Below are 15654 nucleotides of genomic sequence, written 5' to 3' on the forward strand. Positions count from 1 at the left end.
ACATATATTATTCGATATATATTTATTTATTTAAGTGCATAAAATCTTACAATATAAATAAAGGATAAAAGATTTGGTCTGCGTATATTCACGTCGTACATTCAACACTAAATGTGATAAATAAAAATGTTTATTTCATGTTAATTATTGAATTCTGTGTATATGTATAAACACTTTGTTTATACATTTGAATGTTATATATGCAATATATAGATACGTGCGCGCGATCCATATATGTACACGCACATATATATAACCAACGTAAAATGAAAATTTCTATTTATTACATTTAGTGGAGTGGATATATGACGCATGAATATACAAGTAAAACTTTTCATCTTTTACTTAATGTATTGTAAGATTTATGCACTTTAATAAATATATATAAGTATATAGAGTAATATATACAATATTTACTATACATAGAGTAAATATATAGTAAAAAGATTAAATGTGTATTGAAAATCTTATTAATTGAAAAATATATCGTAGATTCTTATGTAAATAGAAATTTACATTTTACGTTGGTGAATGTAACATTTATACATGTAAAATATATATATATATATATATATATATATATATATATCAAATATATAATAAAAATCTCTGATTGATCATCTGAATTTCATATTTAGAGTTAAATGTAGTGAATATGAACCACTATTGTCTTTCTATTTCTGATATAAGAATGTGTACAATTTCGTACAAATACAGTTCTATTTTATAGGAATTTCTTCCAATAAGTGAACAGCAGTCTGCTGTTGCTATACAATTTGAGTTGTTTTAATTATTTTGAACTTGCGGTTTCGACCACTCTACACTCAGGATAAGATGATCGTATCCATAGCCATCCAAAGTAGCGATCGCTCGTGCGGCATCGGCCCTGTGTTTGAAATGTACGTATGCGAAGCCCTTGCAGAGATTAGACAGCTTCTCCTTGGCAAGGAACTGTTTCACCACAGAACCGAAAGGCTTCACGAGTTCATCCAAATCAGCATCCGTCGTGCTCTGCGATAAATTGGAAATACGGATAGCGGTCGTATCGTCGCGTCTCTGCATTTGCATCGAGTCACCGCGTTTGTTGCCGCCGTCGCGCATGCCGGGTGGTACATATTTGCCACCCTGTGGTTTGAGCTCGGCCATTGCACCGGGTACCCCTGTATTAGCGAGAGGTTTCTTGTCATCCGGTACTTTTCCTGAAATAAAGATTTTCAACGATCAGAGTTTTACAAAAACAAATAATGTATTCGATTCTATGTAATAATTAATTTAATTTAATTTTAATGTGTTTTCCAGCTGACAACAAACAAACTCACCACCAGCGAGAACAGTATCTTTGTAGGGACACTTGGACGTCCAATGATCACCGTTGCAGTTACGACACTTGACAACACCCTTATCGCCCATGCTCTTCAATTTGTCCAGGGAATCTTCTTCTACCTTGTTTTCTTCCTCTTTGCTCGATATGAACTGCATAAAGACATCTTCACCGATGACAGTAGTGGCTGGGTTAGGTCCCGGCCTGTCGTCGACGGAATCACCAAACTTTCCCCAATTTTTGCGTGCTGCGATCGTTTTCGATACTATACGCCGTTCTACTTTGTAAGTACGCACGACTTTGACTTTCTTGTTATCATCATTGTATTTGTACTCAGTGAGGATTTTGAACCCATTTTCGTAGACTTCTGATGGCACAGGCAACGCTCCTCCCTCTTCCTCGACTTCATCAGCCCAGCTGGACTTTACCTCGGATTGTGCAACTGGCATCTCTGTAAGTTGTATAATATTATATATTTAAATATGTGTAAGTGTCAGTCTTAAGTGCAAAGTAAATGTGTGTGCAATATGTATAAACATCAAATTTTGAAATATTAAGATTCTGATTATTTTTCTCTACAAATATATTGAATATTTTATTTAAATATGAATCTCAATTGTTTGTCAAAATTTTTCTTGTTTATACAACAGAGTCAAAATAAGTGTTTAAATAAAAAAAGTCAGCTTTAAATTTCCATCTTTTATCTATTAATAAAAAAATAATATTTAAAGCTGATTATATTCATTGTGACACATTTATTGTAAAAATTTTAATGTTTAGAAATTAAATCTTATTGATGTTCTATACATTGAATATTTTACATTGGTAACACCTACATAAATACTAATTATACTTAACCAGTTAAAGACTTGTCAGTCATCTTATTTTTACAATAAATAAAACGCTATTAGAGCCAGAAAATGTACACAAACGCTGAAACAAATTAGATATAAAATTATACAGTACTGTATTTGTAATATGTTAAAAAAAATATCAATGTATTTCATCTGTCATATTTTTTTAATAGATAAACTCTAGAGTTATAATTTAACTCTGAGTTATAACTTAATGATAATTAGCAACAATGGAATAATAATTTTTTCTAGAGTTGATAAAAATATTTCTTTTCTCAAAAAAAGGCTCTATCTCTCTTTATAAAATGTGGATAATCTATAACCTATGATATACTGTATATTTAAAAAATCCTAGAAATTACTATTTATATTCGATTTTATTAATAATTTTTATTTATAAAAATAAAAAGTTGTGCGAACGAAAGAGCCGAGTAAAGGCAAAAATTATATTTTGTCGACACAGCTGACTTATAGGTAAATTTGACACGAGAAACAAAGCCGAATAAAATGCCACTTCGAGGGAAGAAAATTTGACATCGAACGCCTTACCATAAAATTATGTTCGCAGCAAGCAGGCGCAATACAAAGTCACAGTGAAATAACGAAATAAAGCGCAAACTGTCGCATATAATCGCAGGTCTACACATCCATGTGGAATGATGCAGAATGCAAAGATCAAGATGGAAGAAGGCAATTCCGGCTGGGGCTGGACGCCTTCTCTCGAACACTGCTGCCACAAGAAAATACGCCGGGACAGCTAGATTCCCTAGAATTCCGATAACCAATGGGAGAATTTGTTTTTTCAGTGACAATCGTTCCGCTAACTAAAAAATCCTAGAAAAGAAGCTCTCCCATTGGGCTACTTCACACAGGACGCGTTGACGCGTTACGCGCGGTGAGAAGGCGACGCGTTAGCCAATAAAAGTTGGATCGAATCCAACTTTGACGCGCGGCAGAAATCTGATTGGCTATCGCGTCGCCTTCCCACCGCGCGTAACGCGTCAACGCGTCCTGTGTGCAGTAGCCCATTGGATATCCATGAATATCCCCATGTCCAACATATGTTGGTACTCGAGATCCGGTAAGGTCGGTAAGTTGGCGACTCTGCCAACCGCCGCGAGATCGTAATGGCGAAGTTTAGCGTGTTGTCGGGTCCGCCGTGAGTGAATAAATCATGTTTCGTAAAACAATATTCGGTTTATACACGAGGCGACGACCGAGCAAGTGAGCACGCAACATTTTGACGGGTAGTTTTGACAGAACATCGGTAATCGAGCGCCCGCCAACATGGACCAGGCTCCTGCAGGTGAGCACGCTGTCGCGAGATTCGCTGATTCCGGCCCCGCGCTCTCTCCATACACACACACACACACACACACACACACGTACACGTACACCATAAGAGCACACCATACGCACACCATACATATACACACACTTTTTCGTATCCCGCCCGCGTTCGCTGAATATATTAATCTATGTAACCCTTTTATTTGCATTTTATGTTTTTATTTAAATTATATGTGGAGCAGAGGAATAAAATGTATATATCTATATGTTTAGTGTATGAATTCTCTTCTATTAGGTTACGTGTAAGTTACACATATTCTACATTCATTGAACTTTAAATGTGAGCATGTGCAGGAGTAATAAAGAGATTTTTTATGAGTAATTTATGTAACTGTCTTTACTGTGCTAATGGGAGTCCATGTAAGTGGACATTATCGCAATCTAGTCTTGTATTGAAATATATAAATATATATTTTTGTTCACAGTAATTTGTATATTATAATTTTATGCATATATAAAACATATATTCTATAATTTTATTTTGCTAATTTTAAGAATGATTAATTAATTATTTGATTAATAGAAAGTGTGTGTTTAAGCATGAATGTATGATTTTCTATAGGACCACAAAGTAACAGAGTATAAAATAAATTCATTAAACTAAATGTGTTTAATAGAAAATAGATTCTAATTCTTTATTGGATTTGAATTTCTAATTCTTGTTGTTTTCACTTATAATATTCAGACACAGAATTACGGAACATCATAGACAAACTGGCACAGTTTGTCGCTCGCAATGGACCAGAGTTCGAGCAGATGACAAAAAACAAGCAGAAGGACAACCCGAAGTTTGGTTTCCTGTTTGGGGGGGAGCACTTCAACTACTATCAATACAAAGTGACTACAGAACAAGCCAGTAAGTGGGATATACCCCCTTAACAGCTACAGTGTGATTGAGAAGCATAAGAAAATGTTATACTTTATACGACGAGCAAAGGAATGACTTTTAATAAATGATACAAGGTCTTTCATCATTGCAAACGTACAAAATGTATTCGTCGAATAGAAACAATCTTTCTTTCAAGATTTTGGGATTGCTATTTATTAAGCAGAATGCTTTTATATTAAAAACATCTTGCATTCTTTGGCAATGGCAATTTTGCGAAGATATAGTTTTAAGATTCTCTTGCTGGAGTTTATCTAATACGGAGTACATTGTCGATGCATACTTTCAATCTGTGTGGAAAATACGATCCACTGTACAAAATAGTGTATGCCCTATAATACCCTCGTACAAAATATAGAAAAAGAAATAAAAAAAAGGAAAAAAAAAAAAGAGTATAGTGCTCCCAAAAGACTTACCGCATTTTCTGATACTATTCTCGTGTAAATGCCCAAGAATTTTCTTATATGCATCGGTAGAAGATAAGACTCGGCAGAAAAAAAAATCGAGCTATCTGTATACACATTTTTCAAATATCGATTGACAAGGACTCAAGCACCTCACAATAATCTACCGTCATTCGTTTACAGTTTTAAAGCAAAAAGGAATAAATCCAATGCAAAATGCAGACCCACGTTTAAACGTTTCGCAGCAGCAGCAAACAGCCGCAAACGCCGTCTCGCAGCCACTGAATAACGTCAATCTTGCGTCCGGTCTGAGTACACAAAACAATGGCATAAACCCGGTGGTCGGGATCGGAAGTCAGGGCGGTCCCGTTTTGCCTGGACAGATCGGAGGGCCGGGAAATGCAGGGCCGCCAATCGGACCGGTTTCTGGCGCCATGGGAGGTGTGAATCCGCCGATCGCCGGAGTCGCGCAAGCAGTTAACATCGCGGGTCCACCCGCGTGGCTGCAGAATGAACTGGCGAATCTACAGTCGCAGCAGACGACGTTGCAGGAACAAGTTAGACAATCAGAACAGAACTTGGCTGCACAGCACGCTGCATTGATGGCGCAGCAGCAGGGAAGAGTAGAGGACGCAGTGAGGCAGGCACAGGAACAGGCTCTGCAAAATAGTGCGCAAAATACGAACACAGATCTGGCTGCGTTTGACTCGGTGCTACAACCGATCATCGATAGCTGCACGAAGGATAGCATAAGTGCAGGAAAGGCCTGGATACTTCAGAATTCACTTACTCCACAAAGCAATCAAGTTGTCGCGGATCATTTGCTGAAAAAGTATGTATAGACATATATTTTATATACGATATATGTATATATGATTTTTTTATTTATATTTAAATATTTTTTTCAGAGTAATTCAAGGGACAACCTTTAGTCATAAACTACATATTATTTACCTAGTAAATGACGTCTTACATCATTGGTTAGTATAAATATATGTATCGTATATACTCCCACACAAACCAATTGCATTAATCAATTGCCATTATTATACTTAAAAATGTATTATTTTTATTTCTATATGTCTATCGTTACGATAAATTTCCAAAAATATTTCTATAGTTTATCCAATTGACCTGAAAATTTTAACTTATTCCAATTACTCCTAAAATTTTCCAATTATTTCAATTCATTTGTATTAATTTATAGTTTCAATTTTATAATAAGTGATAATATATCATAAGTTAAAATATCATTACTTATACACGAGATGTTTAATTGAAAACTTCTTCAGTGCAAGAAAAAAGTCTATGGATTTGCGAAAAGCGATGGAAAGTGTTGTTGTTCCCATGTTCTGTAACACTTCGCTAGCAGCATCCGATGAACAACTTAATAAACTGAATAAACTGTTGAGTTTGTGGGAGTCAAAGAATAATTATTTCAACGAAGGGATTATAGATAAGTTGAAAAAACCGAGCGCATCCTGGTCGGAGTACCAGGCTAATTTGGTAGCGCAACACGCCACTGCGATTACTCCAATTACAGCATCAACGAAACAGACGTTCGATAATTATCAGGCGCAGCATCAAGCGTTTGTCACTCACGCGCTGAGACAAATTCAGAATATCGAGCAACAAAAGATGGCAATAGATCAGCAATTGAAAGCACCGCCGCCGCCGCCATCATCTCAAATGGTACAGTACCGTTTTTGTATTTCGACTAAAATCTTTTTTTTTTTTTTCATATATTTAGGCGAAATCTCATCTGTTTAGAATCAGCAGAACTTGTCGATACCACCTAGTCATTCTGCGCCTCCCGGTGCGATGGGCACAGACGTGAATTTCAGTCAACCACCACCAGGTTGGGGTGTCCCACCAGCGAGCGAACCGCCGCCATTCAGCAACGTGCCCCTACCAGACTTTTCGAAGCCACCGCCAGGTTTTGGACTGCCGCCTGTTATTCACGAACCCTCTGTAGAGGATTTGATGCCTAGTATGCCTTATTTCGAGCTTCCAGCTGGTTTGATGGTACCTCTGATAAAACTAGAAGATGGTGAATATAAGCCATTGGATCCGGATGCGATAAGACTTCCACCACCGGCTCCACCGAATGATCGTTTAGTTGCAGCTGTGGAAGCGTTTTACGCGCCGCCAAATCATGATTCTCCTAGGGATAGGTAAATATATATATCATTATATGTATTTAAATGTAGTTTTAAAAGTTTATTTAAAAGTTTAAATATAACCGAGGAAATATGATAAAAAAAAAATATTTTTTTTTAAATCTTTTCCTCGATTATATTTAAACTTTTAAAATACATATATATATATATATATATATATATAATACGCGATATAATAATATCTTTTCTATATTTTTATTTTAAGATATAATAATATCTTTCCCATATTTTTATTTTCCATGAATGAAATTTCTGATTATATTTGCAGTGACGGATGGGAGAAATTAGGTTTATACGAATATTACAAGGCGAAAAATGCTTCTCGCAAGCGCAAGGAAGAGGATATTATCGCCGGGATTAGAGATAAATCCAAATCTCCTTCGCCAATTTTACGGCCGAGATCCAAGAGCCCTAGTCCGCCAAAGAAACGCTACAGGAGTAAGTCGCGCAGTAGATCGCGCTCGCGATCACGGGGCAGAAGCAGATCGAGATCGCCTGCGGCTAATCATAGGCGCAACAGTCGTAACAGTAATCACGTTAATAGAAGCCGAAGGAGAAGGAACAGTAATAAAGATCGTAGCCCCGAGAGAAGACCGGATAGACAGGATAGAAGTCCAACTCCTCCTAGTTTTCTGTGAGTATAATATGTATAGTGATGATTTCCTTATCTTTTATTTATCTTCTTTTATCACAGCAATGAGATAAGGAATGTTTTCTTTGTATATCTTTATCTTTTAACTGTCCTTTTATATGATTCTTGTTATTAAATGCGAATCAATTGTATATTAATTATACATAAAATTTCGTTCAGTGGTTCCACCTATAGCAAAGTTCCGCAAGAGATCAGTCTTGACGAAAGCAATAAAGGACATCAATTGCTCAAGAAGATGGGTTGGAGCGGTGCGGGTCTTGGTGCTAACGAACAGGGTATCGAGGCACCTATTTCCGGGGGCGAGATTCGCGATAAAAACGATCAATATAAAGGAGTCGGTATCAATTTGAATGATCCGTACGAAACCTTCCGGAAGAACAAAGGCCAGGCATTCATTACCAGAATGAAAGCCAGGGCGGAGGAACGAGCCGAGGAAAGAGGGGACCGTGATTGAGCGTGATTCGATGAAATGCGGAGTTTGAACGTTCGCGGTGCTCTGGGAATGGAAATATCTTGAGAGCATGAGATTTAAAGACAAAGACACTCGCAGTTCCAGAAGCATTTACGCGAATCGTCTATGAGAATTGACTTCAAAGATCGATTTAAAATCGATTTTCTCTATTCTGTGATTTCTCTCTCAATTCCCATTCTTATTCCAATGAAAAATGTCACGCGCTCTGTTTCCCATTTGCTTTCTCACTCTAATCTGGTCCTGCGATTAGTGAGAGAATAATGAAAAATAAGAATCTTAGTTTAGAAGAAAACAACTAAATAGAGGAAAACCTAGAAAAGAGGAAATCGATCGCACTTTTTTTTGACTCTGGAGCAGTTGTTTTTCATTAATCTTGAGTCCCCATTGTGCATGTTATTGATTTTTGTACGGTCAATAGATGGACGCTGATTGTTTTACGCTGAAACCACATTGATTATTATTTTTATCGGTAGCTGTATAATCTGAATGCCACTTGGGTAATAATTATAAATTTTACGTGAGGCAAAATTGTACATTTTTGATGTAGAATTACAGACATGATTAGAGTTTATTTCAGATTTAATATTACCCGTACACAATGAAATAAATACTAAGTCTGTTATAAATATAAAGATATTTGATAAAAAAGATTATGTGAAGATTAAAAGGATTCAAGCGCGCAACGTCAACGTCTGTCGGCAAAATCTTGGATCTAGTTAGACATTTTAATCACATTTCGCGCGTAACAATTTAATTTCGTTCCACTTTTACATATTATTGCAGGATGCTACGTAACTTGCATACAAAAGTGCAAGTTGTTACGTGCCGTCGTCGCATAGACTTGAGAAACATGTGAGATAAGAATACTTGTATTTAATAAGTTAACAAATGATTATATTGGATACACGACGATAGCTCAAAAATAAAAGCTGTACATTTATTACGAAAGCGAATGCGAACATTCGCCATCGTTACTGTTTCCTCCACTCATCTTTGTACTAAATATATTCTTACCAAGAATCTAAAAACGGTTATCAAAATTTCATCAAAACTTCTCTACACTCGTTATTTTTAACAAAAAAAACCTTACGTGCATAATATAAAATAATTTTAGATTCATGATATATCGTCGTATATTTTATTTTTAACTTGTTTCTCTCTATCTCTTATATAAATTGTCTTCTTACTTTCTTTACTTTTATATATTATGTTTTGTTAAAAAATCTGCAAACATAATTGGATAATTTGTTCTTATTCTTATAAAATTAGACATTATGATAATTAATCTTTATGTATAAAATTTATATCTTGATTATAATCCAATTTATGTGATAATGAATCGACGAGCGAAAAATATTAATAATTGCATGCCATTTGAATAGAACAGTAGAATATTAGTCTTTTCGATCTGAGATCGTTGGATTATCGCGCTATGTATCGACGAATTAATATTCCTTTATCTTCAGTCTTACGCGATGATGAGAATACAAATTCAGATAAGAAATGAGTTAATAAGAGCCAGGTGCAAGAAACTTGTTTCTTTTTAATCTTTAATTCAAATTAAATAAAAAAGATTTTTTAAAACAAGTTTGTTGCATCTAATTTCTGCGCCTGGCTCTTATATTAGCCCATCTCCTATCTGAATTTGTATTTATATATATCAGAACCGTTTCGCTTTATTATACTTTAATTATATATTATTTAATAAGACGCGAGAAGACACAAAACTGTTTTGCTTGAAGCGAGAATATAACGTGGCGGAATAGAACGTTCTTCGATCCCGGTTGCCACACAGATCTCTCCTTATCGTGCGTCACGTGCGTGCACGTGAATTGAAAGAATGAAGAAAAAAACGGAGAAGAGAGCTTCATCTAACTGGCTACGAACGGCTCAACGAGCGCGACCCGGGTGCAATCGCTACTCGCCTTCTTGAACTCCCCCAGCGACAGCTGATATCGAAACCGACTAAATCCGACGACGAACCGGTTCTTGGTGACGATAACGATGGAACGGCCGTCACGCCGAGACGCAAACAAAGCCGGACGATGATCGGACCATTCTTGCATCCCGCTGTTCACAATTCACGCGCGATTTTTCTCGTCGCAGCGCGTGATTTCTCTCCAGACGCGATCGATCGTGCAAAAGCTGTGCAGAATGTTAACCCGTGCTGGCCTGTGCATGCTTACTCGAAACGTCTCGCAATTATTCGCGCGAGTAAAAACGTATCTTTCACGAAAGTGAGCGAGCGAAAGTGATATCGCACTTTCGCGAGCTTACAGAAAGATTAGAGTATCGCGAGAGAAAATGCAGTTTTATATATATATGTCAGAAGATCAGTTGCTTTACAAAAAAATACAATCTAGTCATCGTAACTCGAAATCAATTTTCTTATACAGTAGATCAGTAGAAAGCAATAGCGGCTGCATTTTTTCTAATTTTTAATGTTAAACGTCTTCGCGAAGCCGGAAATTAATAAGAATTCACAAAAAATAAAATCACTTAAAAGATTGATCAAGAAATGAGATTTTATTCGTTTGTTAAATATTTATAAAATTATATTTGTTTGTTAAATATTTATAAAATTATATATATATATATATATATATATATATTATTAATCATATGCAACGCTGAAAAAAAGAAAATAGATCAAAGATTTTTCATTTCTTGATCTGAAAGTTTATAGTTAATGCTTTTAATTGATATTAAAGGCATTTTATTTAATGAAATGATTTACACGTGTCATCGCGAAATATATTAACGATGTCTTTCATGTCAACGTACTCGATGATACGCGCGTGACGTGGGTATAGTGTTATATCTGTGTATATATGCGTGTCGGCTGATTTGCAACATCATTGATATGATTGAATGAATCGAAGAGAAGAGGGAAGAGACGCGGTCATATTTTGCGAAACGAATCAAGCTCGTGAGATTCCGAAATTCCAAAGAAATTCACGTTTCTGCCATATCCGGTGCGAAGCGTTATCAGCTGATCAGTCGCTGCTTGGCGTTTGCATTCGCGAGAGAAACGTGCACGCATATATACGTGCGTGGACACTCGTGCGATTCGTCGAGGCACGTTCGGTGTAAACGTGACGCCGGGCACAACAAAAATACGCGCGGGTCCGATAAAAAGATAAGCCGATTACGTCGACGATTTGACGAGCGGATGCACTAAGCATTATATTCTTGGAACGCGGTGCGGCTTCGCGTACAATTAAGCTTGCGTCGTTCATAGAGAAGAACGGAATAACAATCATAGTGTCGCTAACAAACGCCAAAACGCACATATACATATATATACTGCGATAGCAAAAGCGCAATTGATTGTGAGTTTGATGGCGCGATATATATATCTTTTGAAAGGGCAGCGTTTTTTTCTGCGCTATCTTTTTTATTTTTTTTCCCCCGAATCGTGTTAGAAAACATTATTATATATACTTATATCCCATTTCAGACGGTTAATATGATACGATAATAGTTACGACAAATAATGGCTTGATAAAAAAAACTTTTACAGAAAGGAGAAGAGAGAAAAAAAGAAGAGTCGAGAGTATTTAGGATCGCATGATAGCTCTCCAAGATAGCCAGTACGCACGACGCAAATTGACATTTCTAAAAGGGGTTCGAACTGCCCCCTCTGACCTTTCGGCGCGCATCATTAATGAAGTAAATATCTAATTTTATGGTGTACGTTAATACGCGATACAACAGCGATGGTACCGTTTATCGTCGACTATTTATGGCACTGCGCAAGAATGCAGTTTCTCACGGAGACCTAATCTTTACGACCTCCAAACCAAACGTAATATGACAACGTTATATTAATTAAACAACAATTGTGTATGCAGTTGACACGCGCAATTATTTTTTTTTAAATTAATCAATATATAAAAGTCTAATTTTTTTAATGGAGATATGAAAAGCTTCCTCGGAGATATAGAAGCTAATTTCTTTGAAGGTACCTGCAATGACTTAAATTTAAATTTTCAGATGAAAATTAATGATTAAATTTATATTTAATTGGGATAATGTATTTCTCTTTTTATTTTTCAACATCAGGAAATCGAATGACAAGTTCAACAACATAAAATAAAAGGTATGATTTCAAATAGTCTCTTTTTAGCGTAAATATTGAGTACTAATTGCTGTTGTTTTTCAGGTTTGTTAAATAAATATATCGGCAAATATCACCTACTCCCGGTGAGCGTACCTACTTTCGAAAACTAAATCGCATTCTGTGCCACCAGTGACCTCGTATATAACTGTCACGTAAAAACCGGATCTCTCGTATTCGAGACGCGTATTTAGGACGGAAGTGCAAGTCTGGCGACAATTTTAAGTGGTCACGGCACTTGCTTCCTTTTATGGACTATGTCGTAAGCCCGTGATGATTTATCAACTCGGTAAGAATGCTCTACTTTACTTATCCTTCATCGCGACTACTAATCTATTTAAAATTTAGCGAAAGCTTCTTGTAAATTTCGTTTAGCAAAAAAAAAAAAGTAATGTTTTGTTGAATTTATACGAACCAAAAAGTACAAGAATTTTGTTTTTTTTCAATATAATTTTGTATAATAAAATTAAAAGATTATAATCTCTTTGCGAAATTTTAATTAAAAGTAAAATTAGAATATTATAAACTTAATCGAAAATATATACAATTTTTGTTTGTTAAATTTCTCAAAAGATAAGATTTTAATCGTGAAGAGATTAAGCGTCTATCATTTATCTTCATCCTGTTATTTAATAATAACTAACTATGCTGCTCCGTTTTGTACCGCATATCTTGTGCTTAATTATATCAGAGTAACGTGGTTATTATCGTCGTTAATTGTGATAATCGTTGTTAATTGTGCGACCTGGATGCTTTTCAAGACGCGCCCGTTGCATCGCGAGAATCTGTCTGGGAAGAAGTTTGAATTGTGCGTTCGTTCGCGTTAAAACTTAATTTCTTCTTGGGAAAAAGAAGCTGAGATGTGTTAGAGAAAATTTTATAATTATTGCTTTCATGTTAAAAAAAATGTAAAGATAGAAATGGCAAGATGACTGAAGTTTATTGTTCTTTTATTATTATTTTATTTATTCGCTAAGTCGGCGAGCATATTTCTTTTTAGAAAAAGATTTCTTACATTCTTCAGAAATATGGAATTTATTGAGAAAAGAGAAATTTACAATCGCGTGGGGAAGAAAATTATCGAAATGTAATGTTTTTCTCTCAGCTTTCTCTCTACTTTTGTCCTCTTTCAGATCTCGTCGAGCACAATCTTTTGTGCGTGTCTTTGAGCTCCACATCATACACTCGTAACAAGTAGCTGAAAACGGAGGTGCGACAGAAAGCAGGCACACACACAGGGAGCCGTTGTGTACTTACATACACCGCAAGAGAAGTGTCAGAGGCAAGAGGAAGGAGACGAAAGGGAGAAGAGGGACGAGAAGAGGGAAAGGCCGACGAGGAAGGTGAGGGAGAATGTTTAACCGCGTTACATTCCACGTGATCGAGAGAAGGGCACGCCTCGGCGTACGGAGTCACGCGCGCGACCACGCGTTTGCCCTTCCCGACACGTGCACGCAATGTGCACGGCCGGTGCGGCGGCCGCGACTCTATATTCCGCACGACGACGACGACGACGGTGCTCGATGACATCGTCACCGGTGCGGTTTATTGCGCAAATTGCGGCACGCTGAAACCGCGTCGTCTCGCCCCGCGCCGCTTGCATAATACGGGAAAGTAGGTGGAAAATAGTTCGGGCTAAGCGACCTCGTCGTCTGTTTTCCATCCATGCTTGCACGCGCATGCAAGGAGACCGCGGTCGCGAGGAAACGCTAAATATTTACACCGATCGATCGAGCCCGAGATGCGACTTGAATTATTTTTTATAATGAGACAAACTTTTCCGATAAATTCTCTCTCAATATTCTCTACTTTTTCTTAAATGACGAAGGAGATTAATTATTAATATTTTCCAAAGAGAAAGAAAATCCTTTGAGAAGTACAATCATCAAAAAATCTATATAATTTATTTTAAATCATACACCAAGACAAAATTTTTAAATTCTAGGAGAGAGAAAAAAATGTGTTTTGAATATTTTACAAATACTTTCTTTTATATATTATATTTTTTTTAAATTTATGGGCAACTTTAACGTCATTACTTTTCCCAACCATTACGTGACTAACGCTGCAAAGAGATCTATTTAAATCATGTGAGTGAAACTCTCCCGGATCGCGTAATAAATTTTTCTTCCGCCAGCCTCTCTCCTTCTCTCGCATTTTTTTCCGCTTTCTGTCACTGCGTCGGAATACAATGCAGGTGTCTAACGAGGACACCGATACGCAACGAGCGTAATGATAGTGTTTCGTACCTGTCGCATTGAGTGTGCGCACACGAACAAAGCGAACGAGCGCCTGGAATCGTGCCTTGTTCTACCAATGAGATCGACACGAATTCCGATGCCGGACGAAGGGAGAGGACGACGGAGGGAAGCATGTCCGTTCTCGGCTGCATTTATCCACGAACAGCACGCTTTTGCCCTCGAACAAATTTATCCCTCCGAGAGATGTGTAGCTTATATAAAGTAATATCGTATAAACTATGTGTGTATGAATTGTGACATCTTTTTCTGTCATTATTATTAGAGATATTCTATGCGTGATTATTTTTTATTAATGAAAGAATTTAATTGGATATATACAGTTTGAAAATATATTTATAGAATTTAAAGGTCTCACAAATATGTACATGGTCATCGAGTCACTTAGATAGAATTTTTATATATGTATATTATATCAGGTTCCACACGATTGTGAATAACTCACCTGCAGCAACGAGATTAAAATTGGACGGAAATTAAAAGTAAGTCGATGAAAAGAGATCGCGCGTGCAATGCGACCGCGATGGTTGTAATAGCACGTGCGGCTTTTTCGAAAGCTGCTGCGCGAGACACGGCGATGGAGCACACACAATTGAACTAGAAAGCGGTATTTTTCACCGGGATTATGTAAATCCTCCGTATCATTCTCGTCGGAGGATGGTCATTTTAAAGGTGACGCGATGAATAATCGTGCGCAAAAGAATCGCGTTATGTCACTCAAGTTATGTCACTCATTTATCTCGCATAAATAGTCTGGCTTTTCGTCCTGAAAAATCTGATGAACTGACAAATATATATCTGATGTAACGATATAATTGTATTTATATAATACATTTGTATCGCTCTGCAATATTTTATTTATTATTAGACTATTTTTTTAGAAAATAAGTGATGAGAAAAATGCATTAGAAGTAAAAAACTTTGTTAGATGATGTTTACGTGATTTTTAAAGTTAAATTATTGGCATAAATAAATATAATGTATATATGTATGTCCGCTCTAGATAAGTACGTGATGCAATCGGATGCAACGCTCCTGTCGAGACGCAGCGTTTTCTTTCGCGTTCTGATTCTGAGAATTCATTCCTTTCCCTCTTAGCACGTCTAAAAATAGCTTCGCGAGAATTAGCATATCCGCTGAATTAATTATGCGACCGT

At 36.6% G+C, this 15654-nt stretch overlaps 3 protein-coding genes across 6 annotated transcripts in view; 2 read left to right on the forward strand and 1 right to left on the reverse strand.

Moving 5' to 3' along the window:
* Positions 1-579: 579 nt before the first annotated feature.
* On the reverse strand, positions 580-2885 carry Eif3g1 (eukaryotic translation initiation factor 3 subunit g1). Of its 3 annotated transcripts, none has more exons than XM_083037226.1 (4): positions 2725-2885; positions 2180-2254; positions 1320-1772; positions 580-1199 (listed from the first exon to the last, which is right to left on the reverse strand). In XM_083037226.1, exons 2-4 carry the CDS (start codon positions 2199-2201, stop codon positions 787-789), a joined length of 888 nt encoding a protein of 295 aa, XP_082893352.1. In that variant the 5' UTR covers positions 2202-2254; positions 2725-2885; the 3' UTR covers positions 580-786. The 3 variants fall into 3 exon arrangements, with proteins under 3 accessions (XP_082893352.1, XP_082893353.1, XP_082893354.1); XM_083037227.1 differs by lacking the exon at positions 2725-2885 and adding an exon at positions 2648-2667; XM_083037228.1 differs by lacking the exon at positions 2180-2254.
* Positions 2886-3289: 404 nt separating this feature from the next.
* On the forward strand, positions 3290-9246 carry Scaf6 (SR-related CTD associated factor 6). 2 transcript variants are annotated; one of them, XM_083037215.1, is made up of 8 exons: positions 3290-3481; positions 4211-4381; positions 4999-5647; positions 5724-5795; positions 6108-6507; positions 6586-6989; positions 7264-7629; positions 7807-9246. In XM_083037215.1, exons 1-8 carry the CDS (start codon positions 3463-3465, stop codon positions 8099-8101), a joined length of 2376 nt encoding a protein of 791 aa, XP_082893341.1. In that variant the 5' UTR covers positions 3290-3462; the 3' UTR covers positions 8102-9246. The 2 variants fall into 2 exon arrangements, with proteins under 2 accessions (XP_082893341.1, XP_082893342.1); XM_083037216.1 differs by lacking the exon at positions 3290-3481 and having other exon boundaries at positions 4248-4381; positions 5061-5647.
* Positions 9247-12295: 3049 nt separating this feature from the next.
* The window catches only part of Cwo (transcription factor cwo), a 48764-nt gene continuing 45405 nt past the window's right edge, over positions 12296-15654 (forward strand). Inside the window, exons 1-2 of the mRNA XM_083037222.1 lie at positions 12296-12528; positions 13373-13582. The gene's annotated coding sequence lies outside the window, so the exon portion shown is untranslated. The remainder of the gene's footprint in view (positions 12529-13372; positions 13583-15654) is intronic.

The sequence above is a fragment of the Prenolepis imparis genome, unplaced genomic scaffold (assembly GCF_030444845.1).
Source record: "Prenolepis imparis isolate NDT839.2.m4 unplaced genomic scaffold, iyPreImpa1.0 SCAF_4, whole genome shotgun sequence".
Lineage (NCBI taxonomy): Eukaryota > Metazoa > Arthropoda > Insecta > Hymenoptera > Formicidae > Prenolepis > Prenolepis imparis.